At 42.0% G+C, this 20,199-nt stretch overlaps 1 protein-coding gene across 3 annotated transcripts in view; it reads left to right on the top strand.

Annotated features, from left to right (window-relative positions):
• The window catches only part of LOC135109616 (uncharacterized), a 375,792-nt gene that overhangs the window by 343,090 nt on the left and 12,503 nt on the right, over positions 1-20,199 (top strand). For all 3 annotated transcript variants that reach the window (XM_064021045.1, XM_064021044.1, XM_064021043.1), the window contains 2 exons: positions 3,958-4,095; positions 5,432-5,518. In XM_064021045.1, coding sequence (XP_063877115.1) covers positions 3,958-4,095; positions 5,432-5,518 — 225 coding nt within the window. The remainder of the gene's footprint in view (positions 1-3,957; positions 4,096-5,431; positions 5,519-20,199) is intronic.

Genomic DNA, 20,199 nt, shown 5'->3' with positions numbered 1-20,199 from the left:
ACAGGAGGACTGAGAGGGACAATGCTAAAATGGATGAGAGACTACTTAAAGGATAGAGAAGTGAGAACTGTGATCAGGGACTCCTGTTCAAGTTGGAGTAATGTAACAAGCAGAGTACCAAAGGGGTCAGTGTTGGCACCCATTATGTTCCAAATATACACCAGTGATATGGAGGAGGGGTTTGACCAATTATATTGATCTATTTGCTAATGATGCAAAATCGTTAAAGAGCCATGTTGATTGTATGGAGTTGCAAAAAGATATTGACAAGATTTATGGGTGGAGCAAAAAGTGGAAATTGGAATTGATTGCTAAGAAATGCCATGTGATGGAATTGGAAAAGAGTAAAAGAAGACCTGCATGGGACTATAAAAAGGGGGAAGAAGTAATAATAAAGGGCAAGGAGAAAGACCTGGGAGTAGTTTTTTCAAGATACCCTGACACCAGAACGGCATATAAATGAGATATTTGGCTTGACATACAGGATGTTAACAAATATTAGGGTGACATTTCCTTTCATGAATAATACTATGATGAAAAAATTATAGCCATTATGTTATGTCCCAAGCTGGAATATGAAGCAGTGGTGTGGTCTATGCATATGAGGAAAGATATAAAGAAATTGGAAAGAATTCAGTTGGAAAGAATTGAGGGGGCATTTACAAGGATGGTACTCGAGCTGAAAGACCTAATGTACAAAGAGAAGTTGAAGGAAATGTGTAACGATGTCACATAATTAATAATGATATGTATTGTATTTATAATGCCTTACCTAATTAGCAATAAAGTGTATATATACATATATTCATAAGTGTAGATAGTGGGGTGTTGGCGGATAAGGGTGGGATGGATATGATCACGCCACCCTACGTCACACACACACACACCATGGAACTCTCCATGCTCCTTTATTGCCATCGATAAATAATCGATAGCATCTACATTATAGTATCAAAGTATTCTCCATAATTAATCTCTCTCTAAAGCTATAAGTAGCTTTCCCCTTGCCAGTAGAGAGTTATGATTATGAATATATTCATGTACTGTGAGTATGGTCAACCTGCCCATATTTCTACTGTCAGCATCTTTTGAAGGCGCTAAGCGTCCCTTGTGCTGACTCCAACAGTCTCTTGCCAGGGTGTAACGCTGTACCACGCAGAGGACATCCAATGTCCTGTACACGCCACATCCTTCTCCCAGAACTCTGTACATATATCTAAATATACGTATTTTATATGTTCACCTTTGACATTCACTTGAAAACCACAGAAACTTGCCACAAGTGATTTTACCTACTACATAAAGGTAAGAAATTAATGAACAGTGTCCAGCAGTAATTGATAATTTAAAACCACACTGGAATAAATGGGACTGCAAACTTTGCAAGTTAAAAGAGAAAGGGGAGATTTAATAACGATGTATAAAATAGTTAACCACATTGAGAAGATATATATGCAGGACCTGGTTGGTATTGCTGGAAGAAGATGAAGCTGGAGAGACAAGAGGGCACTCAAAGATCAGGAAGAGGCAGTGTTTAAGGGTTGAGGGACATCAAGAAGTGCAGTTTTCCACAAAGAACTGTGGATATCTGGAATAGTCTAAATGAAGAGGTTGTTACAGCACTGAACATACATAAATTTAAGGTAATTCTGGATAAATATAGATATGAAAACAGGACACTATGAGCCCTGCTTGAACCCTGTACTATACAACTAGGTGGATACAACTAGGTAAACACACACACACAGGGGCAAGTCAGGTCTCCCTGGTTCCCTCTTATATGAGGGATTTGTAGACCCCCTAGATAGCAGGAAATATATGTGACTTGCCTCATGGCTGGTATTAAAATGACAGAATGTCCCAAAGCTACCTTCCTTTTCACTGTTACCATGAACCGACCTGCCCCTTATATCATACCTCACAACTAACCCACACGCAGTTTAAATACCCATTTTGGATGTGATAAAACAGTTTATTAACTGATATGATGGTTTTGGCCGTTATATGGTGAGGGAGGGAGGGCTGGCTGATACAGGAAGGAGGGCAGACTGGTGAGGGAGGGAAGGCTGGCAGGTGAGGGAGGGCAAATTGGTGAGGGAGAGCTTGCTGGTGAGGGAGGGCTGGATGGTGAGGGAGGGGTTTCTAAACCCTCGTATTTTAAGTTTCAATAAAGAATCAAGAAATGCAAAATCATTTACAAATCTCATTGAACCACTTCACATGATGATCACAATTGATTGTAAAGTGGTATTTAGCCACTGTATAACAAAATATGTTCTGTAATAAATACAAACTGTAAAGTGAAATATCATAAAGCAATGCATCATATAGTGCAGCAAGAGTTTATTATTGGTGTTTGTATGTGAACAGTTACTATTGATCCTTCATTGACAGCGTATAATGCGCACCACTGTGTTGTCATATCCAAGGTCTGAGGGGAGGAAGTTCTACTAATGGTGACCATTCTTGCCCCAAATGGGTATGCCTATGATGTTATCAATATATTCTTGTGGATTATTTTCCATAAAAAAAATACATGGGAAGCTCTGTAATTTGTCAGTTTGACTCACAGTACATCACAGAATAATTGCTGCACTTATAAGTATGTGTGATATTCTAATTTTCAGTTCCTTATTTTGTCAGTCCTTGAACTGCACCACATGTTTTAAAACAATGAGAAACTTTGAGAGGGATTCAACTACAAACAGTACATGACATTTCATGAGTCCAACTATAATAATGACTTAAGTCCAAGTTAGTTACATTTATGTGTTCCACCATTATTTTTGTGGGTTGTAGAATGTAACATGATTTACTTACCAAAAACTTAATTTAATATAGTAGTGTTTAACCCCTTTACTATGATGACACATGAGGCACGTCATTGCTCAGCCATGCAGTCGTATGATGACATGCCAGGCACATCACTACCTTGTGTTCAACACAATGAGATTTTGAAATCTTGTTTTGTGATGCAGGCAGAGTCAGATGGCCTTCACATGCCTCAATCACTCAGATCTTTGGCTGCACCCCCCTTAACCTGTCAGCCAATCATAAAATAAATAACTTCAGTATCAGTCATATGGCAACTCCCTTGCTAGCAGAAGGTTGATTCTTTGGTGCTGAAAGGGGTTTGTGTGTCTTCCATATATTATGGATGATCTTTTTGATGGTAGCATGGATGAATTTACCCCAGATATAGATGATAGTGATGACGACAAAGATTCTTGTTATGATGATATTGATGGCCCTGACGTTGAGATGAGGGAGGTTGAGGAGGTTGGAGGTTGAGACTAGACATATTTTCTGACAAGTGTCCTAATTGACCACCATAGTTTCTTTTTTAATTTTCTGGACTGAATCTTGCTCTTGGGGACTCATTACTTGTATCCTTCTCAGACGTCTTCAGACTTTTCTCTGATGATGAGCTGGTTGGGAAGTTATGAGAGAGCTGCTTTTTACCTAACATCCCAAGAAAATTGGGTATATGAACAGAATTATTTGGTGCCCGGTTACATATGACATGTATACCTTTCTTGCTTAAAATTAGTTATAAAATGAAATATAAGAATAACAAAACAGGCAAAATAATCCTTGAAAAGGTGCCTGTCCCTCGTACTGTGGTATCGGGCCACACTGCATACCTTGTAGTGAAGGGGTTAAAGAGAAAAGTAGTGCAGTAGAAGGCTCCTCCCTACCCAAATGCTGCTCCCCAACCCAGCCCCCACACCCCCCCAAAAAAAATACCATGCAACACTGAAAATTCTAACAATGGAATGAATTAGGTAGGTACTCAAGTATTGCATCATTTCTGGGGTGTCAGCTTTATATTAGTTATATGCCCTATTTTAATGTAGGTATAGATTTCTGAAGTCAAAAGGACTGTCAATCTATGCCTTATCCACCGTCTCTTCCACCTGCTGGCTTCTGATCCTGTCTTTATTCTTTCTTTTTTAGGTGGACCTATTCAGTTATGACATGCTTCTTGTACCCATTCATTTGGGAATGCATTGGTGCATGTCTGTTGTGGACTTCAAGACAAAATGCATTAGCTACTATGACTCCATGCTGCATAACAATGAATGGTGTTTAGAGGTAAGATTATATAATTTTTCGCATCTGAAGGACATTAAGTGACATTTTTATTCTATCAGTATATGTAAGAGAATTTCATGCATCTTGTATTTTACTTTATTCCTGTGAAGTATCAGACTATTTTCATGAATGTTCCAAAGATTTGGGTCCCACAGGCAATTTCATTTGTCTGTCATCCAGCAGCACTTGGTATTTCATGTTTTGCATATGTGCAACTCCCTATTTGAAAATATTTCCTACATTGCTTCTTCTGTAATTCTATGGGTTAGGGGACATAAACCCCTCCAAATTGCAAATTTCTGTGAGAGTTTGCCGTGCCCTAGTGAAAAGCTTCAAGGCCCACAAAAAACCTATTGAAAAGCAATTTCTCACATAAGCTGGCCATTGTAAAATATTTCTAGAGCCTGAAAGCAGCTTTCCTTTTTTTTTTTTTTTCTCTCACCAGTACATGGATAAGATTCAAGGTAAAACACAAGCAAAACAAGAAAGACAAACTTAGAGACTGGCTATCTCAGCCTCTCAGATCAGGCGACTCATAAATTGTCATCTTTATGCGAGTGTTTTTGTGTGCATGTTTGGAAACACATATTCTAGAAATAGCTGCAGTTCAACATGCAGTCACAACACACTGTATGCATGCACAGTGTTGCACAACATTGAACAGATGTGCAAGCCAGCAAGGGTGCCTTGGCTTAGTAGTGGAACTGGGAACTTGTCTGCAAGTGTTTGTGGACTGAAACATGTAATAATACTGGGTAACAAAAAAGTAACACATTTCTGTGTCAGGTAATTGCAAGGCACTTCTTCTCATGTTCATTTTGCATAAAATTCTGCACAATATACCTTGTGAAAATACTCTGGAATATTGATAAGGAGTCCCATGTTATAAATGAATAATCAATTCACCTTGAATCAGGCAGACTTGGAATGTTACTAAGTAACCTAGCAGCCCTACAGTCCTACATGGTAGGTTATTTAGCTGGGCTTCATTGGCATGGAATGATGTGAAGAGAGTTTAGCTGCATTAGAAGTCTAAACAGATCTGCCATGACTGCATGTTGTATGTGCTTATATGCAGAGGGGTTCCAGTACTACCCAATCCCCAAATCATTGCTAGTTATGCATGTTTCTTTAATTATTTTAATTTAAATTATAATAGTAAGTTGTTGCTCATCACCAAATTAATATATGATGTCTTTTTGGAATTATAGTAAATTTCTGACAGTACAATCCTATCTGTCCCTAAACAAATGTCTATTGAGTTTCATCATTGTGATGAAGAATATATGAAATGCATAAGAAAGGATAAAGTTTGAATATGTCCCTGTTTTTGCAGTCATTACTGGAGTACCTAAAAGCAGAGCACCAAGATAAAAAAGGCTCATCATATGACACAGATGTCTGGAAACTACAAAACAAGAAGGTATGTTTGCCTTAATAACTTACTGAGTGAAGAAATAAATTATATTATGTGCTTTCTTGATATAATAAGGTTGAGCATTGTCTCCAAACATCTGGACTACCAAAAGATGCGAAGACACTATAGATTTAGCAATGCAGTCAATGCTGTAGACTTCAATAAGACTTATACTGGGTGTCCCGTGAGTTAAGGTACATACTTCGGGATTTGATAGTTCAAGTAATTCTGTCAAAAATACTCTATACACATATGCTGTGTTTGGTTTTATTTTGAGAGAAATTAACATGTAAAGTATGTGTTGCAGGAACTGCTCACCTGGGTGGGGCTCCACCTCCTTCCTTCCTGCCGCAGCTTGGTTTATACTCGAGTGGCGCTGCGCATCATTAAGAGATAATTTTTTTGTGTACAATCTACGCAGTTAGAGCCTTACAGGAAACAGCTAGCAAATGACAGATTACATTTCTGTATGTGTCACTGAAGAAAATGTACAGGTAACACTGCAATATAGTGGTTGTTAAGTGCTACTTTTTAAACATACATGACAGCTCACTGCAACTGTCATCCCCTCAGCACTCAACAATTGACATCGTGACACTGAAGCGACAGGCCTCGTCAGTCAGCTGACTGCCAAAGTGCATCTTTTTGCTATAGTGAAGAAACCTTTCACATTCAGTAACACTTGACTATTTGAATGATATTCATGTGATAATATTCATGATGGGAATGCCCAGGTTGTAGCAGCAGAATACAGACACAGGTACCCAGACAGAAGACACCCAGATAGCAGAGTATTTATTGTACAGAGTGTGTCAACATCCATTTGAGAAAGGATGTGGCCTATTCCCAGTACTTCTGCAGCAGCTAAACATATGTGAACAGCTCAAGACAGTATCATTCAAATAATAATATGAAACCCCACCATCAGTACAAGAATACAAACACACAAATATGTAAAGGGCCAAAATTCACAGAACATAGCGCAATTTCTCATCACTTAGAAAGAATATCATTTAATCTAAAGGGAGATTTACAGGAGTGATGGGAACACTGGGCAGTTGTTGTGAAGCTGGCAAGTTGCCACATATGTTTAAAAAGTAGCACTTATACACTGTGTTGCTGTAAAGTAGCACTTAACCACTGTATTGCTGTGTTACCTGTATATTTTCTTCAATGACACATACAGAAATTTAACCTGTCATTTGCTAACTGTTTCCTGTAAGGCTTTGACTGCATATATTGTACACAAAAGATTATCACAATGTCGCAAGGCACCACTTGAATATGTATCAAGACAGGGCAAGAAGGAAGGAGGCAGAGGCCCACCCAGGTGAACAGTTCCTGCAACGCACAACTTGCACATTAATTTCTTGCAAAATAAAGCAAAACACAGCATATGTGTATAGAGTATTTTTGACTTAGAATTACTTTAACTATCAAATCACAAAGTATGTACCTAAACTCATGGGACACCCTGCATATAAAGTAATCGTTCCACTATCCAGATGTTTAAGAATTGAACTCATCAATATTCAAACATATCTGTGTCTGGACATTAAATCAAGCATACACCTGGTTTATTATTTGGACATACATGATATGGCAATGTGACAGAGGTGTGGCATTACCACAACATGATGTACACTGTATTGTGTGGCAGATGTGGCAGCACTGCAGTAGTGTGACAGCTATCATTTATTTTTGTCTGTTTTCACATTATAGTGGCATAAATAGACACCTGCCGAAACGATAATTACTCCCATTGAGGTCTAAAGCACTGTTCAGGGGGTGCTGTGAACTTATCATTAAACCCAGCTGTGACCTCACTGAATGTTTCCCTTTGTGTCTCACAACACAAGGGGGCAGTCACAGCCTGCCCTCTAAAGACAACTCTCATTCTCCTCACAAAACTACAAGCACCTAATAACATACACACCCTTCACTCAAAAATTTCCAAATTATCATGGCGAATCTTACACCAGCCTCGGAGTCCCCATCTGGGGAGGGGACCATAAATGTCCCCAGGTCGGACTGCCTTTCTGTCGACAACCCTAAGTGTCTTCACACCCCCCCCAACTTTTTCTTCATTAACTTCTGCAACATTTGCAGTCTAAGATCTAATTTTCAATCTGTAGAACACCACCTCTCTTCTTCTAAACCTCATCTTCTTTTCCTCACTGAAACTCAGGTGTCTGAGGCAACTGATAGTAGCCCTTTTTCTGTTCCCTCCTACTTTCTCTATTCTCATTTTCGATCCAAAGCTGGATGCTGCGTTTATGTGCGCAATGACTTAACCTGCTCTCATGCCCACGCTCTTGAATCTTCCGAGTTTTCCACCATCTGGGTACGACTACAGAGTCATTCTCATACTAAATTTATCTGTGCCGTATACCTCTCACCTAACTCCTCTGACTATAAGAAATTCTTTGACTACTTAACTTCCAAAGTGGAGCACATTCGGACCCTCTTCCCTTTTGCAGAGATCTCCATTCTTGGAGACTTCAATGTTCACCACCAGCTTTGGTTTTCCTCTCCCTTCACTGACCATCCTGGTAAACTAGCCTACAACTTTGCTATCCTCCATGACCTAGAGCAATTGGTGCAACACCCTACTTGTATTCCTGACCGTCTTGGAGATACGGCCAACATTCTTGACCTTTTCCTGACCTCTAATCCTGCTTATGCTGTCACCCTTTCTTCTCCATTGGGCTCCTCCGATTCCAGTCTCATATCTTTATCTTGTCCTATCACTCCAATCCCTTCTCAGGATCCCCCTAAGTGAAGGTGCCTCTGGCGTTTTGCCTCTGCTAGTTGGGGGGACCTGAGGAGGTATTTTGCTGATTTTCCTTGGAATGACTACTGCTTCCGTGTCAGAGACCCGTCTTTGTGTGCTGAGCGCATAACAGAGGTGATAGTGTCTGGCATGGAGGCGTACATTCCTCACTCTTTTTCTCATCCTAAACCTTCTAAACCTTGGTTTAACACAGCTTGTTCTCGTGCTATACATGATAGAGAGGTGGCCCACAAAAGGTACTTAAGCCTTCCATCACCAGAATCTCATGCACTTTATATTTCTGCCCAGAACCATGCCAAGTCTGTTCTCCAACTAGCCAAAAACTTCTTCATTAACAGAAAATGTCAAAACCTTTGAAGATCTAACTCCCCTCATGATTTCTGGCATCTAGCCAAAAATATCTCCAATAACTTTGCTTCTTTTTTCCCTCCTCTATTTCAACCAGATGGCACCACTGCTATCACACCTATTTCTAAAGCTGAACTTTTCACTCAAACCTTTGCTAAAAACTCTACCTTGGACAATTCTGGGCTTGTTCCTCCCTCTTCTCCACCCTCTGACTACTTCATGCCACTTCAGAAGCAGGCAGGGAGTTCCAGAGTTTACCAGAGAAAGGGAAGAATGATTGAGAATACTGGTTAACTCTTGCATTAGAGAGGTAGACAGAATAGGGGTGAGAGGAAGAAGAAAGTCTTGTGCAACGAGGCCGTGGAAGGAGGGAAGGCATGCAGTTTGCAAGATCAGAAGAGCAGTTAGCATGAAAATAGCGGTATGAGACAGCTAGATATGCAACATTGCGGCGGTGAGAGAGAGGCTGAAGACAGTCAGTTAGAGGAGAGGAGTTGATGAGACGAAAAGCTTTTAATTCCACCCTGTCTAGAAGAGCAGTATGATTGGAACCCCCCCAGACATGTGAAGCATACTCCATACATGGACGGATAAGGCCCTTGTACAGAGTTAGCAGCTGGGGGGGTGAGAAACACTGGCGGAGACGTCTCAGAACAACTAACTTCATAGAAGCTGTTTTAGCTAGAGGTGAGATGTGAAGTTTCCAGTTCAGATTATAAGTAAAGGACAGACCGAGGATGTTCAGTGTAGAAGAGGGGGACAGTTGAGTGTCATTGAAGAAGACGGCATAGTTGTCTGGAAGGTTGTGTTGAGTTGATAGATTGAGGAATTGAGTTTTTGAGGCATTGAACAATACCAAGTTTGCTCTGCCCCAATCAGAAATTTTAGAAAGATCAGAAGTCAGGCGTTCTGTGGCTTCCCTGCGTGATATGTTTACCTCCTGAAGGGTTGGACGTCTATGAAAAGACGTGGAAAAGTGCAGGGTGGTATCATCAGCGTAGGAGTGGATAGGACAAGATGTTTGGTTTAGAAGATCATTAATGAATAATAAGAAGAGAGTGGGTGACGGGACAGAACCCTGAGGAACACCACTGTTAATAGATTTAGGAGAAGAACAGTGACCGTCTACCACAGCAGCAATAGAACGGTCAGAAAGGAAATTTGATATGAAGTTACAGAGAGAAGGATAGAAACCGTAGGAGGGTAGTTTGGAAATCAAAGCTTTGTGCCAGACTCTATCAAAAGGCTTTTGATATGTCCAAGGCAACAGCAAAAGTTTCACCAAAATCTCTAAAAGAGGATGACCAAGACTCAGTAAGGAAAGCCAGAAGATCACCAGTAGAGCGACCTTGATGGAACCCATACTGGCAATCAGATAGAAGGTTGTGAAGTGATAGATGTTTAAGAATCTTCCTGTTGAGGATAGATTCAAAAACTTTAGATAAGCAGGAATTGAAAGCAATAGGACGGTAGTTTGAGGGATTAGAGCGGTCACCCTTTTTAGGAACAGGTTGAATGTAGGCAAACTTCCAGCAAGAAGGAAAGGTAGATGTTGACAGACAGAGCTGAAAGAGTTTGACTAGGCAAGGTGCAAGCACGGAGGCACAGTTTCGGAGAACAATAGGAGGGACCCCATCAGGTCCATAAGCCTTCCGAGGGTTTAGGCCAGCGAGGGCATGGAAAACATCATTGCGAAGAATTTTAATAGGTGGCATGAAGTAGTCAGAGGGTGGAGGAGAGGGAGGAACAAGCCCAGAATCACCCAAGGTAGAGTTTTTAGAAAAGGTTTGAGCAAAGAGTTCAGCTTTAAAAATAGATGTGATAGCAGTGGTGCCATCTGGTTGAAGTAGAGGAGGGAAAGAAGAAGAAGCAAAGTTATTGGAGATATTTTTGGCTAGATGCCAGAAATCACGAGGGGAGTTAGATCTTGAAAGGTTTTGACATTTTCTGTTAATGAAGGAGTTTTTGGCTAATTGGAGAACAGACTTGGCATGGTTCCGGACAGAAATATAAAGTGCATGAGATTCTGGTGATGGAAGGCTTAAGTACCTTTTGTTGGCCACCTCTCTGTCATGTATAGCACAAGAACAAGCTGTGTTAAAGCAAGGTTTAGAAGGTTTAGGATGAGAAAAAGAGTGAGGAATGTATGCCTCCATGCCAGACACTATCACCTCTGTTATGCGCTCAGCACACAAAGACGGGTCTCTGACACGGAAGTAGTAGTCATTCCAAGGAAAATCAGCAAAATACCTCCTCAGGTCCCCCCAACTAGCAGAGGCAAAATGCCAGAGGCACCTTCGCTTAGGGGGATCCTGAGGAGGGATTGGAGTGATAGGACAAGATAAAGATATGAGATTGTGATCGGAGGAGCCCAACGGAGAAGAAAGGGTGACAGCATAAGCAGAAGGATTAGAGGTCAGGAAAAGGTCAAGAATGTTGGGCGTATCTCCAAGACGGTCAGGAATACGAGTAGGGTGTTGCACCAATTGCTCTAGGTCATGGAGGATAGCAAAGTTGTAGGCTAGTTCATCAGGATGGTCAGTGAAGGGAGAGGAAAGCCAAAGCTGGTGGTGACCTTTGAAGTCTCCAAGAATGTAGATCTCTGCAAAAGGGAAGAGGGTCAGAATGTGCTCCACTTTCGAAGTTAAGTAGTCAAAGAATTTCTTATAGTCACAGGAGTTAGGAGAGAGGTATACAGCACAGATAAATTTAGTATGAGAGTGACTCTGTAGTCGTAGCCAGATGGTGGAAAACTCGGAAGATTCAAGAGCGTGGGCACGAGAACAGGTTAAGTCATTGAGCACATAAATGCAGCATCCAGCTTTGGATCGAAAATGAGGATAGAGAAAGTAGGAGGGAACAGAAAAGGGGCTACTGTCAATTGCCTCAGACACCTGAGTTTCAGTGAGGAAAAGAAGATGAGGTTTAGAAGAGGAGAGGTGGTGTTCTACAGATTGAAAATTAGATCTTAGACCGCAAATGTTGCAGAAGTTAATGAAGAAAAAATTGAGGGGGGTGTCAAGACACTTAGGGTCGTCGATAGAAAGGTAGTCCGACCTGGGGACATTTATGGTCCCCTCCCCAGATGGAGACTCCGAGGCTGGTGTAGGAGTCGCCATGATGATTTTAAAAGTGTTTGGGTGAAGGGTGTGTGTGTTATTAGGTGCTTGTAGTTTTGTGAGGAGGAAGAGAGTTGTCTTTAGAGGGCAGGCTGTGACTGCCCCCTTGTGTTGTGAGACACAAAGGGAATCGTTCAGTGAGGTCACAGCTGGGTTTAATGATAAGTTCACAGCACCCCCTGAACAGTGCTTTAGACCTCACTGGGAGTAATTATCGTTTCGACAGGTGTCTACTGCCTCCTCCTAAAGTTGTAAGTATCAAACCTTGATAAGAAAATACAACTAAAATCCCAGTAATGTGGAACTGTTTTAGTGGTTTCTATATTTTGCAGTTCAGGTTGTAGTTTGTTTCACATCTAACTTGCATCACACATAGCTTAGGCTCTATCCCATGTGAATTGCACCCACAGGACAAAAATAAATACAGTCAACCCTTGTTATATCAGACTAATTGAGAGGAAGCCATGACAATAAAGGAGAAGATCCAATAAAAGCAGCCATCACATTCCCCCTCACACACCATTTCATCTACAACTGACAACCCCCCCTACCCCTCCCCCTGCAAAAAAAAAAAAAAAAAAAATTGCTATCAGTGTCACCTAACTATCCATACTCAACAAGGACCATAACTCCATTCTCAATCAACCAGAGTAGAATGCCAAGAAATTAATACCACCATTAGAAAAAAAAACATTCATGAATGCATATCTACCTTAACTCTTGGAGATACAGTTAACGACATTAAACATCTCAAGATTTGAGGCATTTCTGCAAAAAATTCCCAAGATGAAGTGTGAAATCCCAAGATGTTGTGAAAAATCCTGAGGTCTGGTCACCTTGAGACTGTGGCAGATGCAGTGTGTGGGTGTGGTGTGCACTCACCATCACCACCACCACCACTCACACTCTCCCTCCCTCCCTCCCACTCTCACTCACTCCCTCACCACTGCTGCTGCTGGCTGAACATTCCACCTCATTTACCAAGCTTTATCTGATAAATCAGATAGATGGTCCGTAGGCCATACATGTCCGATAAATGAGAAATCCGACATAATGGGATGCAGTGTAATGAGGGTTACTGTAACACCAATATACACCTTTAAATTGAATGTATCATGCCCCCGGGTATTGGGGGTATTGGCTGTGGACGTGCACTCCAATGTTTGTACTGTGGTGGCCACATCAACATGTCATGATTTTTTGCATTTATTGGTCTTTGTGTATGCCCTTTCAACATTATGGCAGCTCTTTTTCCTTCTTTGGGATACTCTGATGTTCTGGAAGAAGAATTTTTCCCATTGGAAACTTCAGATTGTGGCCAGGTGATGGTCAGAACTGAGCTGATATGATCTGATTCTGATGTAGGTGTGAATAGTCATCCTGCCAGCTGCAGATGCCTGTGTTCTACAGGTTTATTCCTGTTGCTGCCTATGACCCTCATAATATATTGTTACAACCACAAATCCCTGCCCTTTCACAAAGCTACTGCACCTGGATTAGGTTCACTGAGTCACTTCTTACATGAACTCAGTGCGGGGCTCACAGACAGATGTACAGAGTCCCTTGTGACTCCTGTACCCTCTTCATAAATGTTATAACTCCAGGTCACACTAAGTTGAGGTTGCCAGTCTGTTTCACCTACCCACAGATAAGGGAAATACTCTAAACAATTTAACACCCACAGCTGCAGAAGAATTGACAATCACATCTAGGAAAAAAACAGTTAACATACAATAACACTTATATGGTCAAGGTATAATACCCCATTAGATTTCTGCCCTCTGTGACGGTCCTCTCACTGCCCAGTTATAGCCTCAAGCTGAGCAGTGTTGTTTACTGCCTCCTGGACAGTAGGCCTTGTCAGGACCTGAGGAGGGAGTAAAGTTCACTATGCAGCTAATTACTTAGGTCCTCTGCAGCTGAACTGAATCAGCCAGCAGTAGCATTTAAGACACAAGTTTACTTACAAAAGACACGAGAAACTACTATAGATGAATGCCCACAACCACACAGGAGTCATTCACCACTCACTGTGTAAGCTTAGCCTTGACTCATACAGTGCCGAGGAGTCACTTCCCTGGGTATAGTACATGTAATACACAACTATCCTTACTGGCAGACTGCTATGGAGACTCCTTTTCTATATAAATAGGCCAGGGTGTACGGCTGGTAATGACTCACTTATTCCCTTAAGGCAACTGACCTGGTTAACTATTATCCCGCCTTAGTCTCCTTCAAATATTAGAGCATGTCTCAGTACATCTGCTTCTTTTAACTGCTGGGTAGTGACTGTGTGTGAGAAAGTGTCTCAAAATACTCTTCTGTGCTGCTGCTATGGGGAGGGGGTACAAAGAGGGAGGGGGATACAACACACGCACATACGACACCCACCCACACAAAGCTCCCTGTGCAGTCTTTACTTGAATAAAACACCTTAGTTATAAGAATTCTACTGATTAAACCAGGGGGTGGTTAGATGAATACTGATTATTTCATTTTTAACCCTATCAGTGCTCCGGACCACGATCGTGGCTTTGAGGGAAGTGCCTCCTGACCACGATCGTGGTCCCATATTTGACGAATTAAATTGCGCGCCTCCTGGCTGCAGCTTGTGGCCAGCTGACACTCTCCCATCCTTGCTTGACTCATGGGATGCGCCACTAGTTGTGTGGTTAGGAAAATATAGTCACAATGGCAATCACACCGTAAGGTATCAGATGCCCCTTTTCTCACAATTATCATTATTTCCAGATGTTGCTAGCGGCTATTTGTGCATTTATTTACTGAAATAACATGAGTAATGATAAAATCTTGTTGTTAGAGAGCAGATATGCCAGATATAATTCATCTATTGGTAGTATAATGCTTATTTCTTACATTACCATATATGGGCATGTGTATCCTCGCTCATGACTTCCTCTCGCTATATTGTTTACATAAACCTTACATGGTAACCGCACTGAAACTAAGGAGGAGGATTGTATTCTTGTACATTCTGGAGCAATTTTGAGCAACTGCAGCTCAAAGCAGATGGAAAATACTGCGTAATTTAGAGAGAAATGCTGCACAAGTTGCGGCGGAAAATAACCACCCACTACGGTGGCAACACTCAACAGCGCACAACGTATCACTAGAAATACAACTTCCCATCATTATTGCATCCCTCTCCAGGCTGAGTAGAGACCTAAATTTTTCACAGTGGATGCGTAGAACTCTATTATGCATGAGAATATGATTCTTTTCCATTTTTACAAACCTCGATTTTTCAGCCGGATTTGCGTATCACAGACATGATCCAAAAACCTATTTGCGACCTGAAAGGGTTAAGAACAACTCTTCTGCTGTAAACTATGTGAAACTCAAACTGACTGAATAAATAGAAATAGGGTAAATTAATCAGGGGAATGAGAGTCTCTGGGTATGGTAAGTTTATGGCAGTGAGTGGCCACTCTTAATCATACATCTGGCATTTGTACTCTCTCTCTCTCTCTCTCTCTCTCTCTCTCTCTCTCTCTCTCTCTCTCTCTCTCTCTCTCTCTCTCTCTCTCTCTCTTCTCATTTATTATCATTCTTTTCTCATCCATTCTTGTTTTCTTCATTTTATGTTGTTTTATCTTACTGCACATTACAATATCTATCAGTTGTCATTCTTGATTTTGCTTCAAGGATTTATGTTGTGATGAATGCCTAGATTGGACCCCGGAGTTTATGGCCAAGGTGTTCAATCACCAGAGAAAGTTGCAAGCCAAGAGAGAGAGAGAATTGGAGTTGATTTCTCAACATTTGCTGCCTCTTTTGGCCTGGGAGATTCAACCTCACAGATTTATGCTAATGTTGTTCATTCTGATTTGCTGGTTGCTATGGCAGACTTAGTTTTCTTCTTTTCGCTAGGTGTTGTCTCATTTTTCCTTCTCTTTAGTCACTCAGTCAGGGAGCAAGGTAGCTCATAATTTGCCTTCTCTTCCAGCTCTCCACATTTCTCAGCCTAAATGGCCTAGAGTCCAGTGCCAAACCACTCCAGGTTGCTGTGATGCAGCAAGCATGAAATTGTTCCAAGCTGATGTACCAGAGGGTGTGCCTGACTTTGAAATGGGGAAGGGGACCTGGGTCAATGTAGGTTTAGGAAAGAGTGGTCAGACCCTGGCCCATGATGGCCCCACATCAAAGAGTCCTCCTAAGGACGTGGCTTGGCGGCAAAAGCTGTTGCATCCAATGGTGGTAGGACTGATTTCCCTGGGTCATCAGTCTTCATAGTATGTGGCAGAGACAGAGGACACAATTGGGAAACTATGCTGTATGACCCAGTCCCAGTCTCGGGGTCCAGTATGAGACCCAGTTCGCAAGTGGCACCAGGATACTCAGAACAGTTTAGCATGTCCAGCCAATGCAGCCATCAGAAGATGATAGGGTTAAGATGACAGTGGAGCCTGCTTCCTTATACTCCATGTCCACTGTGCAATAGGAAACCAGCTACAGAAACCCCTCTTCATGCCATCCTTCTTGCCACAACTTTTATCCTGCTACTGTGGCAGGTGGCCACCCTTTTTACAGGTAGCATGCTCTCTGTTATTGCATGCAGTGTGTGTAGCATCATGGATGACAGAGGAATGCATGAGTGACACATGCAACACAAGCAACATGAGAGATGTACTCGTACTTCCAGAGCAATATGAGCAACAATCTGTGATGAAGCAATGGCAGCAGCTGTCACTTACTGAATTTGGATCCCCATGTATAGTGGCCTCTCCTCTAGCAACATCTCATCAGCTGGGAGTTGACTTATTGCTCAATTTGGGAAAGGAGGAACAGGATTTAAGAGACTTTTGCTCCTATGGTGGACTTCCATGTTTATTTTGCAATACCTCTCAATGTTTCCTGGATGCAACAGTGGAATCCAATAAAAGCTTGCATCACTGTCATCACAGGGCCAACACTCCTAGCAAGAAGATGCTCATTTTCATCTCATTTGATGTCATTATCATTGGCACATGGAACAGGGCCCGACCCCTTAAGTCAAAGGAACCTTTTGTGAGGGTGAAACAGGCAGATATGGGAGGATTACTTGGCAGCCATCAGGAAGATTTCACCACATGGGCACTTGGGTATCTTTCATGTCTATGCAAGACAACTTTCTTTCCTCCATACTCAAAGGCCTTGCTTGGTTAGGTCTCTTGAACTATGCAGTTGGCTATGCTGGATGGTGCAACAGACCCTGCCACACCCCTAGCAAATGTCAGGGTCATGCACAGGGATTCTTTCTTGGCAAGCCTTCTTTCTTCCTTTGATGTGATGCTTTGGGAGGAACTTAGGGAATCCTCCATGGATTCTCATCTTTTTGATGAGAAGGTTCTGAAAGGAGTCATCAAGGCTGTGAAGAACAACACCACATTGTCATTCCAACAGCAGGGTATGAGGGCATTAGCCAAACCTAGTCCTTGTGTTGGTATGCCCCTGGTTGAATGGGATCCTCAGCCTTCGATGTCAGGTTACTCTAGAACTGCCTTCTCACATTCTGCTTCATCCTCCACCCAGCATAGGGGGCAGAAGCTAGGACCCTGGAAATGCCTGGCCTTGGGTTCCACATCACATGGTCAGTCTCAAACCAAGAGGGGAGTGTTTTTTCACTTGATTCCCTCAGCTCTGGCCACCATCACTGCCACTCATCTTGCCCAATACTTCTTGGTGTGACAGGAGATAGAATTGGTTCTGTTGGCCCTGTTCTGTTGGTTCCAAGCTCTTTGCTTCAGACTTAAAACAGCTCTGCAGATTTTCACAAAGATTATGGTTCTTGTCTTGGCTGAGTATCACTATTGGGGATTCTGTCTGCTCTGATACCTCAACAATTGGCTAGTACTGGAGGGATTGGAGTGGAAGGCAAAGGAGGCAATCCAGGAACAACTCTTCCTTTGTCAGAGGTTGGGCATCATACCCAACCTAGAAAAGTCCAGTCTCTTTCCAACTCAGACATTGATCTTGGGGGTGACTATTCACTCACACTCCTTGAAGGTCTTTCTGACTTGCACATGTCTACACAATCTGCAGGCTCAGCTCAAGTCATTCCTCAGCTTCAGTTACCCTCTGGCAAAAGAGTGTTTGACCTTGCTAGGGCATGTATATTTTCTGTGTCACCTCATTGCAGGAACAAGGCACCATATGAGAAGTCTGCAACTGCAGTAGAGGTATTTGATTTGCACTCTTTGGATTTCCCAGTCATGTGGGATGTAGAGATCATACAGGATGCTCACTGGTGGCAGTTGGAGGAGTATTTCATGATGGGCCAACTACTCCAGCTGGCAGTCCTGGACCACTTTCTGTTCACAGATGCTTCCAAGAAAAAGGGGTACATCCCTTGGCAAGTTTCAATGAGTGGAGATTGGGGAAAAATGGAGGCTCAACTTCACATAAGTATTCTAGAGGCCATTTGTCTGGATCTCCAGTGGTTCAAGAGGTTCCTGGAGCACAACATAGCTCTGTTTTCAAACAACTCTACAGCAAAAAAAAGGGACATTCATTCTGTGTCCTCTTGAATGAGGAGGCCCAGGCCATCTTAGTTTGGGTGGAGTCTCACAACATTTGTCTAGTGATGCAGTTCATCAGGGGATCATCAGACATTCTAGCAGACTGTTCAGCAAGCAGCATCAGATCATCTATGTGGAATGGACTCTATACCAGTAGCTGTGTGACTAGCTATGGAAACTATGGAGGTGCCCCTTCATGGACTATTTGTCATTTATTAAAACTTCCACCTACTAAACTTTGTCTCACCATTCCTGGATCTCATGGCAATCATGACAGGTCCTTTTCTGTACCCATGGGATCACTAGGAAATGTACACTTTTCTGCCTTTCCACTTGGAAGGAACATTCTGAACAAATTCCTGGTGTCAATGGGGCACACCTCACCTGGATTGCCCTATTTTGGCCCAGATGGGAATGGTTTCCTGACCTTTGGAAGGCAATAACAGACATGGTGAAATATCTAACCCCCATCTCAACCTACTACACCAGGCACATGTACAATGTTTCTTCTGAAATTCCCATGTGCTTCCTTTAGTCACTCAGTGACTGTCCTTGAGGGCTTCTCTAAGGAAGTTTTGCAGTGCTTGGACAAGTCTCAGTAACCTTCCACTGTTGTAAACTACAATGGAACCTTGGTTACCAAATGGTTGCCTTTTCAAATAAATTGGTTTTCAAAGTAAATTTTTAACTTATAATTGCTTTGGTTACCATACGATAATTTGGTTCTTGAACATGCTACATGGCAGCCAGCACACTTCAGGATCACAGTGTGCATGTATCATGCCACAGCTCTTGCTCAGAGTATGTCTGCATCATTCTGTTCTCTTTTTGGCTTTCTTATTTTTAACTTTGTTCTTCATTTAATTTTAAATTGACATAAAATATGCGTAACATTTATCTATACAGCATAACTGATATGTTAAGTATTGGGGAAGGGCAACACATGATGTTGCTACTCCCCAGCAGAGCAGTCCCCACTCCCTCTGAAACTTGAGAGAAAATGGCAGAATGTTTGTTGGGGTGACTGAGCTAGAAGTCTTCCATCTGGCCTTCATAGCTTTATTCACCTCAAACTGATTCTCATATCAAATTTTTGTGCTCATATAATAAAATCTGTCCCTAATTTACTTATCTTATATCATCAGTTTCTGGATGCTCATATAACAGGACTTCCCTGTATGATTTTATGCACAAAGTACCGTTGTAACAGTTTGAAAAAGCACCCATCTGGTGTCCGGAAACAGATTAATCTGTTTTACGTTGATTCCTATGAGAGAAATAGTTTGGATTGCCAAGCATTTCAGATTTTGAACAGCATTCAGGAACAAAGTTAAGTGGAGGAGATATCAACTGTGGTGCAAGCAGACAGGGCATACCATATTTCTTTGGTCCTTAAGTTCACTGACTTCTTACTATACCTGAAACTGGAATGCAATTTGTCATCTTCACTGATAAAGGGTTACAGGTTCATGCTCAGTAGCATTTTCTACTATCTAGGGAGCCGGTACTTCAAGAGTTGATCAGATAATATTCCGGGAGGCATTTAAAGTATTGGAGTGGCCCCCCTTCATGGAATGTGGATGTGGTCTGTAGAGCCTTGAGCAAACCTCCATTTCAGCATTGCACCAGGCATCTTTCAGGAATCTATCAAAGAAGACCCTCCTCCTGGTGGCCCTTACAACTGCCAAGAGAATTGGAGAGCTAGAGGCCTTTATCAGTTTTGACTGGTAGATAAACATTTATTTCTTTCTTAGCTTCCAAAGTTCATAGCCAAGACAGAAACAGAGAGAACTTTAATACCAAGAGAGTTTTGTCTTCATAGTCTCACCTTAGTTGTGGGTCCAGGGGAGGAGGAATGTCTGCTCAGACCGATCAGAGCCTTGTCCAACTACTGGCAGATAATGGCAT

Source organism: Scylla paramamosain, chromosome 19, assembly GCF_035594125.1.
Source record: "Scylla paramamosain isolate STU-SP2022 chromosome 19, ASM3559412v1, whole genome shotgun sequence".
In the NCBI taxonomy this organism is placed as follows: Eukaryota; Metazoa; Arthropoda; class Malacostraca; order Decapoda; family Portunidae; genus Scylla; species Scylla paramamosain.
This window is presented reverse-complemented; position numbering and strand designations above follow the sequence as displayed.